Source organism: Oncorhynchus kisutch, unplaced genomic scaffold (genome assembly GCF_002021735.2).
Source record: "Oncorhynchus kisutch isolate 150728-3 unplaced genomic scaffold, Okis_V2 scaffold1507, whole genome shotgun sequence".
NCBI lineage: Eukaryota > Metazoa > Chordata > Actinopteri > Salmoniformes > Salmonidae > Oncorhynchus > Oncorhynchus kisutch.
In genome coordinates this window covers 1-12,972 of record NW_022263452.1, presented here as the reverse complement: position 1 = coordinate 12,972, position 12,972 = coordinate 1, and the positions used below count along the sequence as shown (strand labels likewise).

The 12,972-nt window shown below is 42.9% G+C and overlaps 1 protein-coding gene across 2 annotated transcripts; it reads left to right on the top strand.

Annotated features, from left to right (window-relative positions):
- Nucleotides 1–1,276: 1,276 nt before the first annotated feature.
- Nucleotides 1,277–10,846, top strand: LOC109879003 (transmembrane protease serine 6). Of its 2 annotated transcripts, XM_031818599.1 has the most exons (10): nt 1,280–1,782; nt 2,265–2,400; nt 2,626–2,768; nt 3,064–3,131; nt 6,653–6,840; nt 6,988–7,029; nt 7,251–7,470; nt 8,416–8,552; nt 9,168–9,279; nt 10,735–10,846. In XM_031818599.1, the coding sequence occupies exons 1-10, from the start codon at nt 1,699–1,701 to the stop codon at nt 10,784–10,786; spliced, it is 1,182 nt and encodes a 393-aa protein (XP_031674459.1). In that variant the 5' UTR covers nt 1,280–1,698; the 3' UTR covers nt 10,787–10,846. The 2 variants fall into 2 exon arrangements, with proteins under 2 accessions (XP_031674460.1, XP_031674459.1); XM_031818600.1 differs by lacking the exon at nt 6,988–7,029 and having other exon boundaries at nt 1,277–1,782.
- Nucleotides 10,847–12,972: the final 2,126 nt, after the last annotated feature.

The window sequence follows — 12,972 nt, the reverse complement described above, 5'->3', positions numbered from 1 at the left end:
GTATTTAAATAATAATGTTGATAATATGTGTTTAAAACAAATGTAGTGCTGGTTTATTGCACAGACCAACTTTGCAGTTCAAATTATTTTTTGGTTTTGTAAATGATCATTACTCTAAGCTAGAACTGAAAAAATGTATAAGGCAGCTGAATTGTATTACAACCTTATTGACAGCATTTGATAAAGATTTATTGTCTAACTGTTTGACTGAGTTTTTGATATTTCAGCCAATCAGCCAGGGTAGGCCGTCATTGTAAATAAGAATGTGTTCTTTAACTGACTTGCCTAGGTCCATTCAACAACAGAGCGATACGATCCTTGTTTCAGCAGGATGTTGTATCTATACCTTATGTCGTGCCTTATTGGAATGGATTTATTGATAATGTCTGTTGGAAAAAAGTTTGGATGTTGCCACACACATACCTACTTGTTAACAAAATTAAGGAAGTTTCCTTTAAAATGATTCATAAATATTATCCTGCCAACCACTATATGAAGAAGTTTAAGGAAAACATCAACTCAAATTGCTCCTTTTGTAATGACCACCCAGAAACAGTTGTGCATCTTTTTTGGCATTGTATGCATGTAAGAAAACTGTGGCAAGACATCAGTAGATTTATAATTGAACACATTTATGAAGATTTTACACTATTGTGGAGAGATGTACTGTTTGGATTCTTTACATACATACATACATCATTTTTATGTAATTAATTTCATTATTCTTTTGGCCAAATTTCATATACACAAATGTAAATTTACAAACAGAAAACCACATTTTCGTACCCTACAAAAAGAAATTGAACTGTATTTTAAGACGGTTAAATGCTCTACTAACAAAAAAGCTGTTAGAATTGTAAGTATATGCATGTCCCTTAAGGTCCTTGTGTAATTGTAATGTGATATTGTACCCCCTAGCCCCGCCCCTAGCCCCGCCCCTAGCGCGATTGTCCATTGTTTGTAATCTATGTATGCTTGTGTTCCTCCATGTGCTTTATGTATTGATTTGTTGTTAATAAAAAAAATATAAAAAAATATTCAGTTCGGAAATTTAAAAAAATAAAAATAAAATAAAACTGACTTGCCTAGTTAAATAAAGGTTAAAATAATAAAAAATTTACTGACTGTGTTGTGAGTTATCCATTTTACAAACACTCCCGTTGGACTAATTTACGTCTAGAGGACATAGGCATACCTGTTGTGGGATCCGGGGGCCGGGCTGTTGTTAGGCGTCGACTGGTGATGTCATTAGAGCCTACGTGCGTTACCTATCCCTGAGAGTATGTACGGTGCTACAGGCTTAACGAGGACTATTCTTAAATGTTTAATGTTTTGACAGTTACCAGAGAGAGAATAAATGTCTCGCAATCAATCATTTTGAATGCGTTTAATAAATACGTTTATATTTTAGGCTATTGCTATTATTGGTTAAAGTTTAGGCTACTAGCCTATATGGTCCAATGGGAATTCGGGAGATCCAACGCAATTTTGGAAATGTTGACCGAGGGCTCTAGCCTACCTTTGGACTAGCAAATAAAAGTTGTCTCCCTTGTCGTTACTAGCGGTCGTTACCGACATGTCTGACTGGACGGATATTCTACCGAGATACATGAAGAAATAAAACGCCACCAACTATCCTCCACCGGTCTTTTTTTTGGACGGAGATGGTCTCGCGCGGAATAACGGATTTGTGAAGCTATGGCGCTCGGGCACGGCTCCAAAAAGTCGCGCTCCTGTGATTTGGAGGTAGCACCAGCTCCTGTGGACCTGCCATTGGAATGGGTCAGTATATTGACAATGTAGGACTATGATTTAGATACTATATAAAATAAATAATATATTTATTTTATGTTCAATGCACATTGGTTTAGTCATTCTATAATAGCCTATAGTTTATTTTATAAGAATAATGCTCTGTCCAGGGCTTCAGGCTTCACCTACATTTATTATAGCTATCTGCAGGCCTTATGCTGGTTTATGCTGCAGGAAGAAGTTGACAATAGACACAGATCTGGGGTCAGGTTAATCTCCTCAAATCCTAAACCTAACCTATGAATGGGGAATGGTACAACTGACCTTAGATCAAAGTCAGTTTTAGTTCTAGCTTTAGAATGAGGCCTCTGCACTGGTCTGTGCAGAATCCTCATCCACTGTTCTTACAGACCTGATTATACAGTATAATACTGTAAACTGTGATCCGAGGCCAGTTGTTAACTGGGTCGCATTGTGTGTGTGTGTGTGTTTGTTGTTGTTGTTGTTTACAGGTGGGGCCCGGTAACGAAGCCTCCATGACGTCCTCTAAGATGTTGAGACGACCCTGCAGGTGTCTCCTAGCCTTCCTTGTCATCGTCACCATCATCATCCTCTCGGGAGGAGCAACTCTGGCATGGTACTTCCTGGGTGAGCAAGGGATTTTGGGAAAATAACCTGGGACACGCGCACGCACACACACACACACACACACACACACACACACACACACACACACACACACACACACACACACACACACACACACACACACACACACACACACACACACACACACACACGCACACACACACACTACGACTGGTTATCTGATATGTAACATGCCAGTAAGTCTCTCCCCCTCCCTCCCTCCAGAGTACAGGGTGTGGGTACTGGAGCCCAGGGTACAACAGCAGTATACTGCTAGACTCTCTATCCTCAACAGGAACTACTCCTCTGGTCTCTCCTCTCACACCAGCCCAGCCTTCACAGCCCAGGCAAAGGAAGTACAAGATATGGTATAGGACAAGGGATAATGGGAAAATAACCTGGACACTCCTTCACGCATGACCCTCCCCCCTCCACACACTCTGTATCGTCTTTATGTTTCACAACTTTTTATTTTCAATTGAAATCCTCTGTTGCTCTGACTATTGCCCTCTCTCTCTCTCCCTCTCTCTCTATATATATTTATATATATATATTTATATGTATATATATATATATATTTCTCTCTCTCTCATATATATATATATATATATGAATTCTCTCTCTCTATCCCCCGCCATCTCTCTCTCACTCTCTGTCTCTCAGGTGAGGAGGATAGTGAAGGGCTCAGACCTATCTCGCTACTTCAACTCCACCAAAGTCTTTGCTTTTGGGTACATAAAACCAGATCTAGAAATACAGGTCCAGATACATATCTATGTCATGTATTTCTATACCTAGTACTGTATATCTATGACTGTAAATATACAGTTGAAGTCGGAAGTTTACATAAACTTTAGCCAAATACATTTAAACTCTGTTTTTCACAATTCCTGACACTTAAATCCTAGTAAGTCCATGTCTTAGGTCAGTTAGGATCACCACTTTATTTTCAGAATAATAGTAGAGAGAATGATTTATTTCAGCTTTTATTTATTTAATCACATTCCCAGTCGGTCAGAAGCTTACATACACTCAATTAGTATTTGGTAGCACTGCCTTTAAATTGTTTAACTTAGGGCAATGTGTTGGGTAGCCATCCACAAGCTTCCCACAATAAATTGGTTGAATTTTGGCCCATTCTTCCTGAGTCAGGTTTGTAGGCCTCCTTGCTCGCACACGCGTTTTCAGTTCTGCCCACACATTTTCTATAGGATTGAGGTCACGGCTTTGTGATGGCCGCTCCAATACCTTGACTCTGTTTTCCATTGTCCATTTGGAAGACCCATTTGCGACCAAGCTTTAACTTCCTGACTGATGTCTTGAGATGTTGCTTCAATATATCCACATAATTTTCCTTTCCTCATGATGCCATCTATTTTGTGAAGTGCACCAGTCCCTGCAGCAAAGCACCCCCCACAACATGATGCTGCCACCCCCATGCTTGACGGTTGGGATGGTGTTCTTCGGCTTGCAAGCCTCCCCCTTTTTCCTCCAAACATAACGATGGTCATTATGGCCAAACAGTTCTATTTTTGTTTCATCAGATCAGAGGACATTTCTCCAAAAAGTACGATCTTTCTCCCCATGTGCCGTCGCAAACCAAAGTCTGACATTTTATGGTGGTTTTGGAGCAGTGGCTTCCTCCTTGCTGAGGGGCCTTTCAGGTTATCTCAATATAGGACTCGTTCAATTGTTCTGGGATTGATTTGCACTCTTCGCACCAAAGTACGTTCATCTCTAGGAGACAGAACGCATCTCCTTCCTGAGCGGTATGACAGCTGCGTGGTCCCATGGTGTTTATACTTGCGTACTATTGTTTGTACAGATGAACGTGGTACCTTCAGGCATTTGGAAATTGTTCCCAAGGAAGAACCAGAATTGTGGAGATCTACATTTTTTTTCTGAGGTCTTGGCTGATTTCTTTTGATTTTCCCATGATATCATGCAAAGAGGCACTGAGTTTCAAGGTAGACCTTGAAATACATCCACAGGTACACCTCCAATTGACTCAAACGATGTCAATTAGCCTAACAGAAGCTTCTAAAGCCATGACATCATTTTCTGGAATTTTCCAAGCTGTTTAAAGGCACAGTCAACTTAGTTTATGTAAACTTCTGACCCACTGGAATTGTGATACAGTGAATTATAAGTGGAATAATCTGTTTGTACATGGTTGTTGGAAAAATTAATTGTGTCATGCACAAAGTAGATGTCCTAACCAACTTGCCAAAACTATAGTTTGTTAACAAGAAATGGTGGTTGAAAAACGAGTTTTAATGGACCCCAACCTAAGTGTATGTAAACTTCCGACTTTAACTGTCACTAGGTATTAAACATACCTACCCACACAACATTGACACACTGTATACACGTGTACATGTGTATCTATATCATGTAGCCTGTATCTTTACAGTACCAGTCAAAAGTTTGGACAAACCTACTCATTCCAAGTTAGAGGGGGGGGGGGGTTAAACAGAAGATACCCCTATTTGCTAAAAGACCAAGTCCATATTATAGCAAGAACAACTCAAATAAGCAAAGAGAAACGACAGTCCATCATTACTTTAAGACATGAAGGTCAGTCAATGCGGAACATTACAAGGCATTTCAACGTTTCTTCCACTGCAGTCATAACAACTATAAAGCTCTATGATGAAACTGGCTCTCATCAGGACCACCGCAGGAAGACCCAGAGTTACCTCTGCTGCAGAGGATAAGTTCATTAGAGGTACCAGCCTCAGAAATGGACAATTAACTGCACCTCAGATTGCAGCCCAAATAATTGCTTCTCAGAGTTCAAGTAACAGACACATCTCAACATCAACTGTTCAGAGGAGACTCCATGAATCAGGCCTTCATGGTTGAATTGCTGCAAAGAAACCACAACTAAAGGACACCAATAAGAAGAAGAGACTTGCTTGGGCCAAGAAACACAAGCAGTGGACAATAGACCGGTGGAAAACTGTCCTTATGTGAGATTTCTGGTTCCAACTACCGTGTCTTTGTGAGACGCAGAGGACGTGAGCAAATGATCTCCACATGTGTGGTTGCCACCGTGAAGCATAGAGGAGGAGGTGTGATGGTGTGGGGGTGCTTTGCTGGTGACACTGTCAGTGATTTATTTAGAATTCAAGGCAACCTTAACAAGCATGGCTACCACAGCATTCTGCAGCGATACGCCATCCCATCTGGTTTGCGCTTAGTTGGACGATCATTTGTTTTTCAACAGGACAATGACCCAACACACCTCCAGGTTGTATCAGGGCTATTTGACCAATAAGAAGAGTAATGGAGTGCTGCATCAGATGACCGGGCCTCTACAATCACCCAACCTCAACCCAATTGAGATGGTTTGGGATGAGCTGGACCGCAGAGTGAAGGAAAAGCAGCCAACTACTGCTCAGCATATCTGGGAAATCTTTCATGACTGTTGTAAATGCAATCCAGCAGCATACCACCCTGCATCCCACTGCTGACTTGCTTCTGAAGCTAAACAGGGTTGGTCTAGGTCGGTCCCTAGATGGGAGACCAGATGCTGCTGGAAGTGGTGTTGGAGAGCCAGTAGGAGGCACTCTTTAACCCAGGTCAAAAAAATATATCCAAATGCCCCAGGGCAGTGATTGGGGACATTGCCCTGTAGGTTGCCATCTTTTGGATGCAACGTAAAATTGGTGTCTTGACTCTCTGTGGTCACTGAAGATCTCATGGCACTTATTGTAAGAGTAGGGGTGTTAACCCTGGTGTCCTGGCTAAATTCCCAGGCCATCACGGTCACCTAATCATCCCCAGCTTCCAATTGGCTCATTCATCCCCCCTCCTCTCCCCTGTAACTATTCCCCAGGTTTTTGCTGTAAATGAGAATGTGTTCTCAGTCAACTTACCTGGTAAAATAATGATAAATTCCAGGTGACCACCTCATGAAGCTGGATGAGAGAATGCAAAGTGTGTGCAAAGCTGTCATCAAGGCAAAGGGTGGCTACTTAGAAGAATATAAAATATTTGTTTAACACTTTTTTGGTGACTACATGATTCCATATATGTTGTTTCATAGTTTTGATGTCTTCACTATTATTCTACAATGTAGAAAATAGTAAAAACTAAAGAAAACCCCTTGAATGAGTGGGTGTATCCTAACTTTTGACTGGTCCTGTATTTTGATCTATAAAACATTCTTGCAATGCCCACACAAACTTTCTATCCAGCTGTTATCAGCTCATGGAACCACCATGTCCCTGCTCCCTTGTTTCCCTAGGGAGGGAAGTGTGGTGGCACACTTCTGGCTGGTACTGTCAGTCCCCGACAGCCATGTTGGTAAGGTAACTATGGAGCGAGTCAGCAGCTGCCTACACAGTCTACTAGGGGCCTACAGAGGGAGCGACAGAGAGGAGACTGCTAACTATGGAGAATATCTGTTGCATCTTCCCTCTTTCTCGATCACAGGTGAGCGGGAGAGGAATGTGGGGAAAGGACCTGTGTTTTTATTCTTCTTTGTGTTTAGTTGATCGTTGTATTATTTGTGCCTCATCGTGTTGTTTATCTGTTTGCTTGTTTGTTTGTTTGTTTGTTTGTTTGTTTTTAACCCCTCAGAAACAGACCCCAAAGTTGTAGAACTTTTGAAAGCTTCATTTGGTATGATTTATTTGATCTTCACCTCACTTTCTGCATTATTTTAGAAGCTTTAATAAGTGCTTGATCTATGTCAACGGTAGGTACACTTGAAATTAGTGAAGAGTGTTCATCTCTTCCTGTTGCTCTCTTTTTCTCTCCCACTTCCTCTCCCTCCTTCCTCCTTCCTGCCCCCTCCTTCCTCCTTCCTGCCCCCTCCTTCCTCCTTCCTGCCCCCTCCACAGACTGCTACAGGTACCAGGTGGTCAGCTCCAGCACAGCGGTGGCTATGAGGGGACCTAACACCCAGCGCTCGTCCTGCCTTTGGCACCTCAGGGCCCCGCAAGGCTCCAGCACCCAGAGTTTCAGACTGGAGCTGAGGATGGAGTGGCTGCTACCAGAGTGTAGAGATAGACTGGCTGTCTATGATGGTTTAACACCTACTGATACTCACCTCATCACCTCGTAAGTTTATAAATACATATAGAGCTATTGGATCTTAATTTGACCTGTGTTCTCACACCAAAATATTCCTGCAGCAACAGGTTTTGAATGTTTGCTTGATTAGTTGTTAGGGTATCATTTGACCAAAATTAGGCTTCATGGAAAGTGCAATACTGTTAATATAATCGTGTGTTAGAGTGAGTTTTCAGGCAATTCATGTAAATCATTTCCTGAGTTGTGGGAAACTTCTTACCAACAAAACGTCAAATTAAGATCCTATATCTGTACAATACATGTAACTGCCAAAATAACTGCCAAGTTGTCCGTTACAGTATGTTGGTTACCATGGATAGAAGAAGAGATCTCAGTGACTTTGAAAGAGAGGCCTCAAAGGAGCATAGGGGGTTTAAAACAGTGTGTGTGTGTGTCTGTCTCAGTCACCAGATCTCAACCCAATTGAAAACTTATGGGAGATTCTGGAGTGGCATCTGGGACAGTGTTTTCCACCACCATCAACAAATTAACAAATGATGGAATTTCTTGTGGAAGAACTGTGCCGCATCCCTCCAATAGAGATTCAGAAACTCTTGGTGGACCAACACCATATTAAGACACTATGCTGGTGTTTCCTTAATTTAGTCAGTTACCTGTACATCCAGTATAGACAGACAGGGTGTAAAGACAGACTACATGATGCTTTAACACCAACAGATATTCACCTCGACACCTAGTGACTTTATGTTGATGTTCTACACGCTAACATCCTCACACACACCACAGATGCATCCATTACCATATTTAGCTCTCTCTCTCTCTCTGTCTCTCTCTCTGTCTCTCTCTCTCTCTCTCTCTCTCTCTCTCTCTCTCTCTCTCTCTCTCTCTCTCTGTCTCTCTCTCTCTGTCTCTCTCTCTCTGTCTCTCTCTCTCTCTCTCTCTCTCTCTCTCTCTCTCTCTCTCCACCACCAGTCTGTATGGCTGCAGCAGACAAGAGCGTGTTGTTCATGTGTTGTCATCAGGAGAGTGGATGACAGTGGTCTGGAAACAGGGTCTCTACAACTACAAAGACCCCTTCTCCCTGTCTGCACAGGCCTGGACCACTGAAAGTGAGGTTTATAATGTTGTTATTAAAATGTTTCAACTGAGAGTTATATGTTGCTCTCTTACACAAGGACTTTACAAACACTTTCTTCCTTTCACATTCATCATCATCAATCCCCATCCCTCTCCCTATCTCTCCCTCTCCCTCTCTCTCCCCCATCCCTATCTCTCCCTATCTCTCCCCCATCCCTCTCCCTCTCTCTCCCCATCCCTCTCTCTCCCTATCTCTCCCCCATCCCTCTCCCTCTCTCTCCCCCATCCCTCTCCCTCTCTCTCCCTATCTCTCCCCCATCCCTCTCCCTCTCTCTCCCTATCTCTCCCCCATCCCTCTCCCTCTCTCTCCCTATCTCTCCCCCATCCCTCTCCCTCTCTCTCCCCCACCCCTCTCTCTCCCCCTATCTCCCTCTCCCTCCCTCTCTCTCCCCCCATCCCACTTTCTCCCCTATCCCTCTCACTCCCTCTCCCCCACCCCTCTCTCTCCCCATCTCCCTCTCTCTCCCCCATCCCTCTCACTCCCTCTCTCTCTCTCCCTCTCCCCCCCCAACTCTCTCTCTCTTTCTCTCTCTCTCCCTTCTTTCTCCCCCTCTCTCTCCTCACTCTCCCCCCCCCCCCCCCCTCAGTGTGTTCCTCCAACATAGAGCTGCAGCCAGTATCAGGGGTACAGGGTAGTCTACGTACCCCTTCTATCCCAGCTACTACCCACCAGACACCAACTGTACCTGGACATTCACTGTGAGTGTTATACTGTACATCCCATTCTACTGTATTATATTGTTTTCTACTGTCTTATATTGTCTGCTACTGTCATCTACTATCTTCTACTGTCTTCTACTGTCTTCTACTGTCTGCTACTGTCTTCTACTGTCTTCTACTGTCTTCTACTGTCTGCTACTGTCTTCTACTGTCTTATATTGTCTGCTACTGTCTTCTACTATCTTCTACTGTCTGCTACTGTCTACTATTGTCTTATATTGTCTGCTACTGTCTTCTACTGTCTTCTACTGTCTTCTACTGTCTGCTACTGTCTTATATTGTCTGCTACTGTCTTCTACTATCTTCTACTGTCTGCTACTGTCTACTATTGTCTTATATTGTCTGCTACTGTCTTCTACTGTCTTCTACTGTCTGCTACTGTCTTATATTGTCTGCTACTGTCTTCTACTGTCTTCTACTGTCTTCTACTATCTTATATTGTCTGCTACTGTCTTCTACTGTCTTCTACTGTCTTCTACTATCTTATATTGTCTGCTACTGTCTTCTACTGTCTTCTACTGTCTTCTACTGTCTGCTACTGTCTTCTACTGTCTTATATCGTCAACTTCTGTCTACTATTGTCTTATATTGTCTGCTACTGTCTTCTACTGTCTTCTACTATCTTATATTGTCTGCTACTGTCTTCTACTGTCTTCTACTGTCTTCTACTGTCTGCTACTGTCTTCTACTGTCTTATATCGTCAACTTCTGTCTACTATTGTCTTATATTGTCTGCTACTGTCTTCTACTGTCTTATATCGTCTTCTACTTTCATCTACTGTCTTCTACTGTCTTCTACTGTCTTATATTGTCAACTACTGTCTTCTACTGTCTTATATCGTCAACTACTGTCTACTATTGTCTTATATTGTCTGCTACTGTCTTCTACTCTTATATTGTCTTCTACTTTCATCTACTGTCTTCTACTGTCTTCTACTGTCTTATATTGTCTGCTACTGTCTGCTACTGTCTTCTACTCTTATATTGTCAACTACTGTCTTCTACTGTCTTATATTGTCAAATCAAATCAAATCAAAAATCAAATCAAATCAAATCAATCAAATCTGTTACTGTCTGCTACTGTCTTCTACTCTTATATTGTCTTCTACTGTCTTCTACTATCTTCTATTGTATTATACTGTCTGCTACTGTCTTCTACTGTCATCTACTCTCGTTTACTGTCATCTACTGTCTTTTACTGTCTTACATTGTCATCTACTCTCTTCTACTGTCATCTACTCTCTTCTACTGTCTCTCTACTATCTTCTATTGTATTATATTGTCTGCTACTGTCTTCTATTGTATTATATTGTCTGCTACTGTCTTCTACTGTCTCTAACAAGTCATAACATGCGACCATTCTGTTTTATTTTGTTGTATTTCCATTTTATATGTGTGTGTGTGTGTGTGTGTGTGTATGTGTGTGTGTCCTAGGTGCCCTCTGCAGACTATGGACTATCACTGGAGTTTGAAGGTTATGAGCTGAGCAGGGCCAACTATAACCAGGCCTGTACACAGGGACAGTGGATGGTACAGAACCGCAGGTACACACACACACACACACCACACACACACACACACACACACACACACACACACACACACACACACACACACACACACACACACACACACACACACACACACCTGTTTCATCTGTATAATTTGACCTGTGTCTCTGCCTCAGGTTCTGGGGACGAGAGGTCTCCAGCCGTATGCTGAGCGCCTCTACCTCCTCTCCACGGCAACCAGAGTTGTCATGACGTCCGAGGTGTCAATCACAGGGCCTGGACTCCAGGTCCACTACAGCCTCTTCAACCAATCAGATCGTGAGTCTGGGGCCTGGATGACAGACATTGGTCAAGGGTTTGACCTCAGACCTAGAGTTAGGGTGAAGGTGCTATAGGTAATCTTTCTCTACAGACTGTCTGTCTGTTTAACCAATCAGATCATGAGTTATTTTGAACAAGAGGTGTTAGGGTGATTTTTTTAGGTTGTGTGCTGAAATGATGTTCCGTGACAGATGAAGAGATGAGAAAGTGGAAGAAATGATGTGCTTGTGACATACAGTAAGGTGTGTTGTATTACATACTACTGGTCGTAACAGGCTGCTGAGGGGAGGACGGCTCATAATATTGTCTGGAATGGAAACCACGTTGTTGATGTGTTGATACCATTCCACTGACTCCATTCCAACCGTTATTATGAGCCGTCCTCCCCTCAGCAGCCTCCACTGGGTAGGAAGCATATTCATAAATAATACTTCCTACATCTGAACGATGTTCATGTACTCTATTGGGTGTCTTGAAAGTGCGTGTGTTCATGTGTTCCATCCTGTCCTGGTCAGTTCCTGGGTTCTCTAAATGGTCTGTGTGTTCCATCCTGTCCTGGTCAGTTCCTGGGTTCTCTAAATGGTCTGTGTGTTCCATCCTGTCCTGGTCAGTTCCTGGGTTCTCTAATGGTCTGTGTGTTCCATCCTGTCCTGGTTAGTTCCTGGGTTCTCTAAATGGTCTGTGTGTTCCATCCTGTCCTGGTCAGTTCCTGGGTTCTCTAAATGGTCTGTGTGTTCCATCCTGTCCTGGTCAGTTCCTGGGTTCTCTAAATGGTCTGTGTGTTCCATCCTGTCCTGGTCAGTTCCTGGGTTCTCTAAATGGTCTGTGTGTTCCATCCTGTCCTGGTCAGTTCCTGGTTTCTCTAAATGGTCTGTGTGTTCCATCCTGTCCTGGTCAGTTCCTGGGTTCTCTAAATGGTCTGTGTGTTCCATCCTGTCCTGGTCAGTTCCTGGGTTCTCTAAATGGTCTGTGTGTTCCATCCTGTCCTGGTCAGTTCCTGGGTTCTCTAAATGGTCTGTGTGTTCCATCCTGTCCTGGTCAGTTCCTGGGTTCTCTAAATGGTCTGTGTGTTCCATCCTGTCCTGGTCAGTTCCTGGGTTCTCTAAATGGTCTGTGTGTTCCATCCTGTCCTGGTCAGTTCCTGTGTACTCTAAATGGTCTGTGTGTTCCATCCTGTCCTGGTCAGTTCCTGTACTCTAAAATGGTCTGTGTGTTCCATCCTGTCCTGGTCAGTTCCTGTGTACTCTAAATGGTCTGTGTGTTGCAGCCTGTCCTGGTCAGTTCCTGTGTACTCTAAATGTGTTCCATCCTGTTCCTGGTCAGTTCCTGTGTACTCTAAATGGTCTGTGTGTTCCATCCTGTCCTGGTCAGTTCCTGGGTTCTCTAAATGGTCTGTGGTTGCAGCCTGTCCTGGTCAGTTCCTGTGTACTCTAAATGGTCTGGTGTTCCAGCCTGTGACGGCATCAAGACTGCCCCAACGGACTGGACGAGAGGAACTGTGGTCAGTTTTACCAAGCTAAAACACATTCATAACATTCAAATTGTGGAACATTTATAAGGCATTTACCTTTCATTGAGCCTCGTGCATGTAGCTATGATTGTTCAAGAGGCCAAATCCTCACTGGAAATCCCTGTGGAACTAAAATGACATCATACATTACTCAACGACATCTAGCGAGATCTATATTAAAAAATATATATTAGTAATTATAAAATGTTAAAATAACCTGTTTGAAGTTAGGGACAATCAACAGGCTGTATAGCATATATCATTAGCACCAAATGGCTGATTGATTACACACTTCATTTGTGTGTGTGTTCCCAGTGTGTATAGCCCAGT

What these genes read in the sequence shown, in the direction of transcription:
- LOC109879003 (XM_031818599.1), top strand. Translation starts at nt 1,699, where the DNA reads ATGGCGCTCGGGCACGGCTCCAAAAAGTCGCGCTCCTGTGATTTGGAG. An exon ending in ACCAAAGTCTTTGCTTTTGG is followed by an intron (nt 3,132 to 6,652) that starts GTACATAAAACC and finishes TTGTTTCCCTAG; the next exon opens with GGAGGGAAGTGTGGTGGCAC. An exon ending in TCCCTCTTTCTCGATCACAG is followed by an intron (nt 6,841 to 6,987) that starts GTGAGCGGGAGA and finishes TTAACCCCTCAG; the next exon opens with AAACAGACCCCAAAGTTGTA.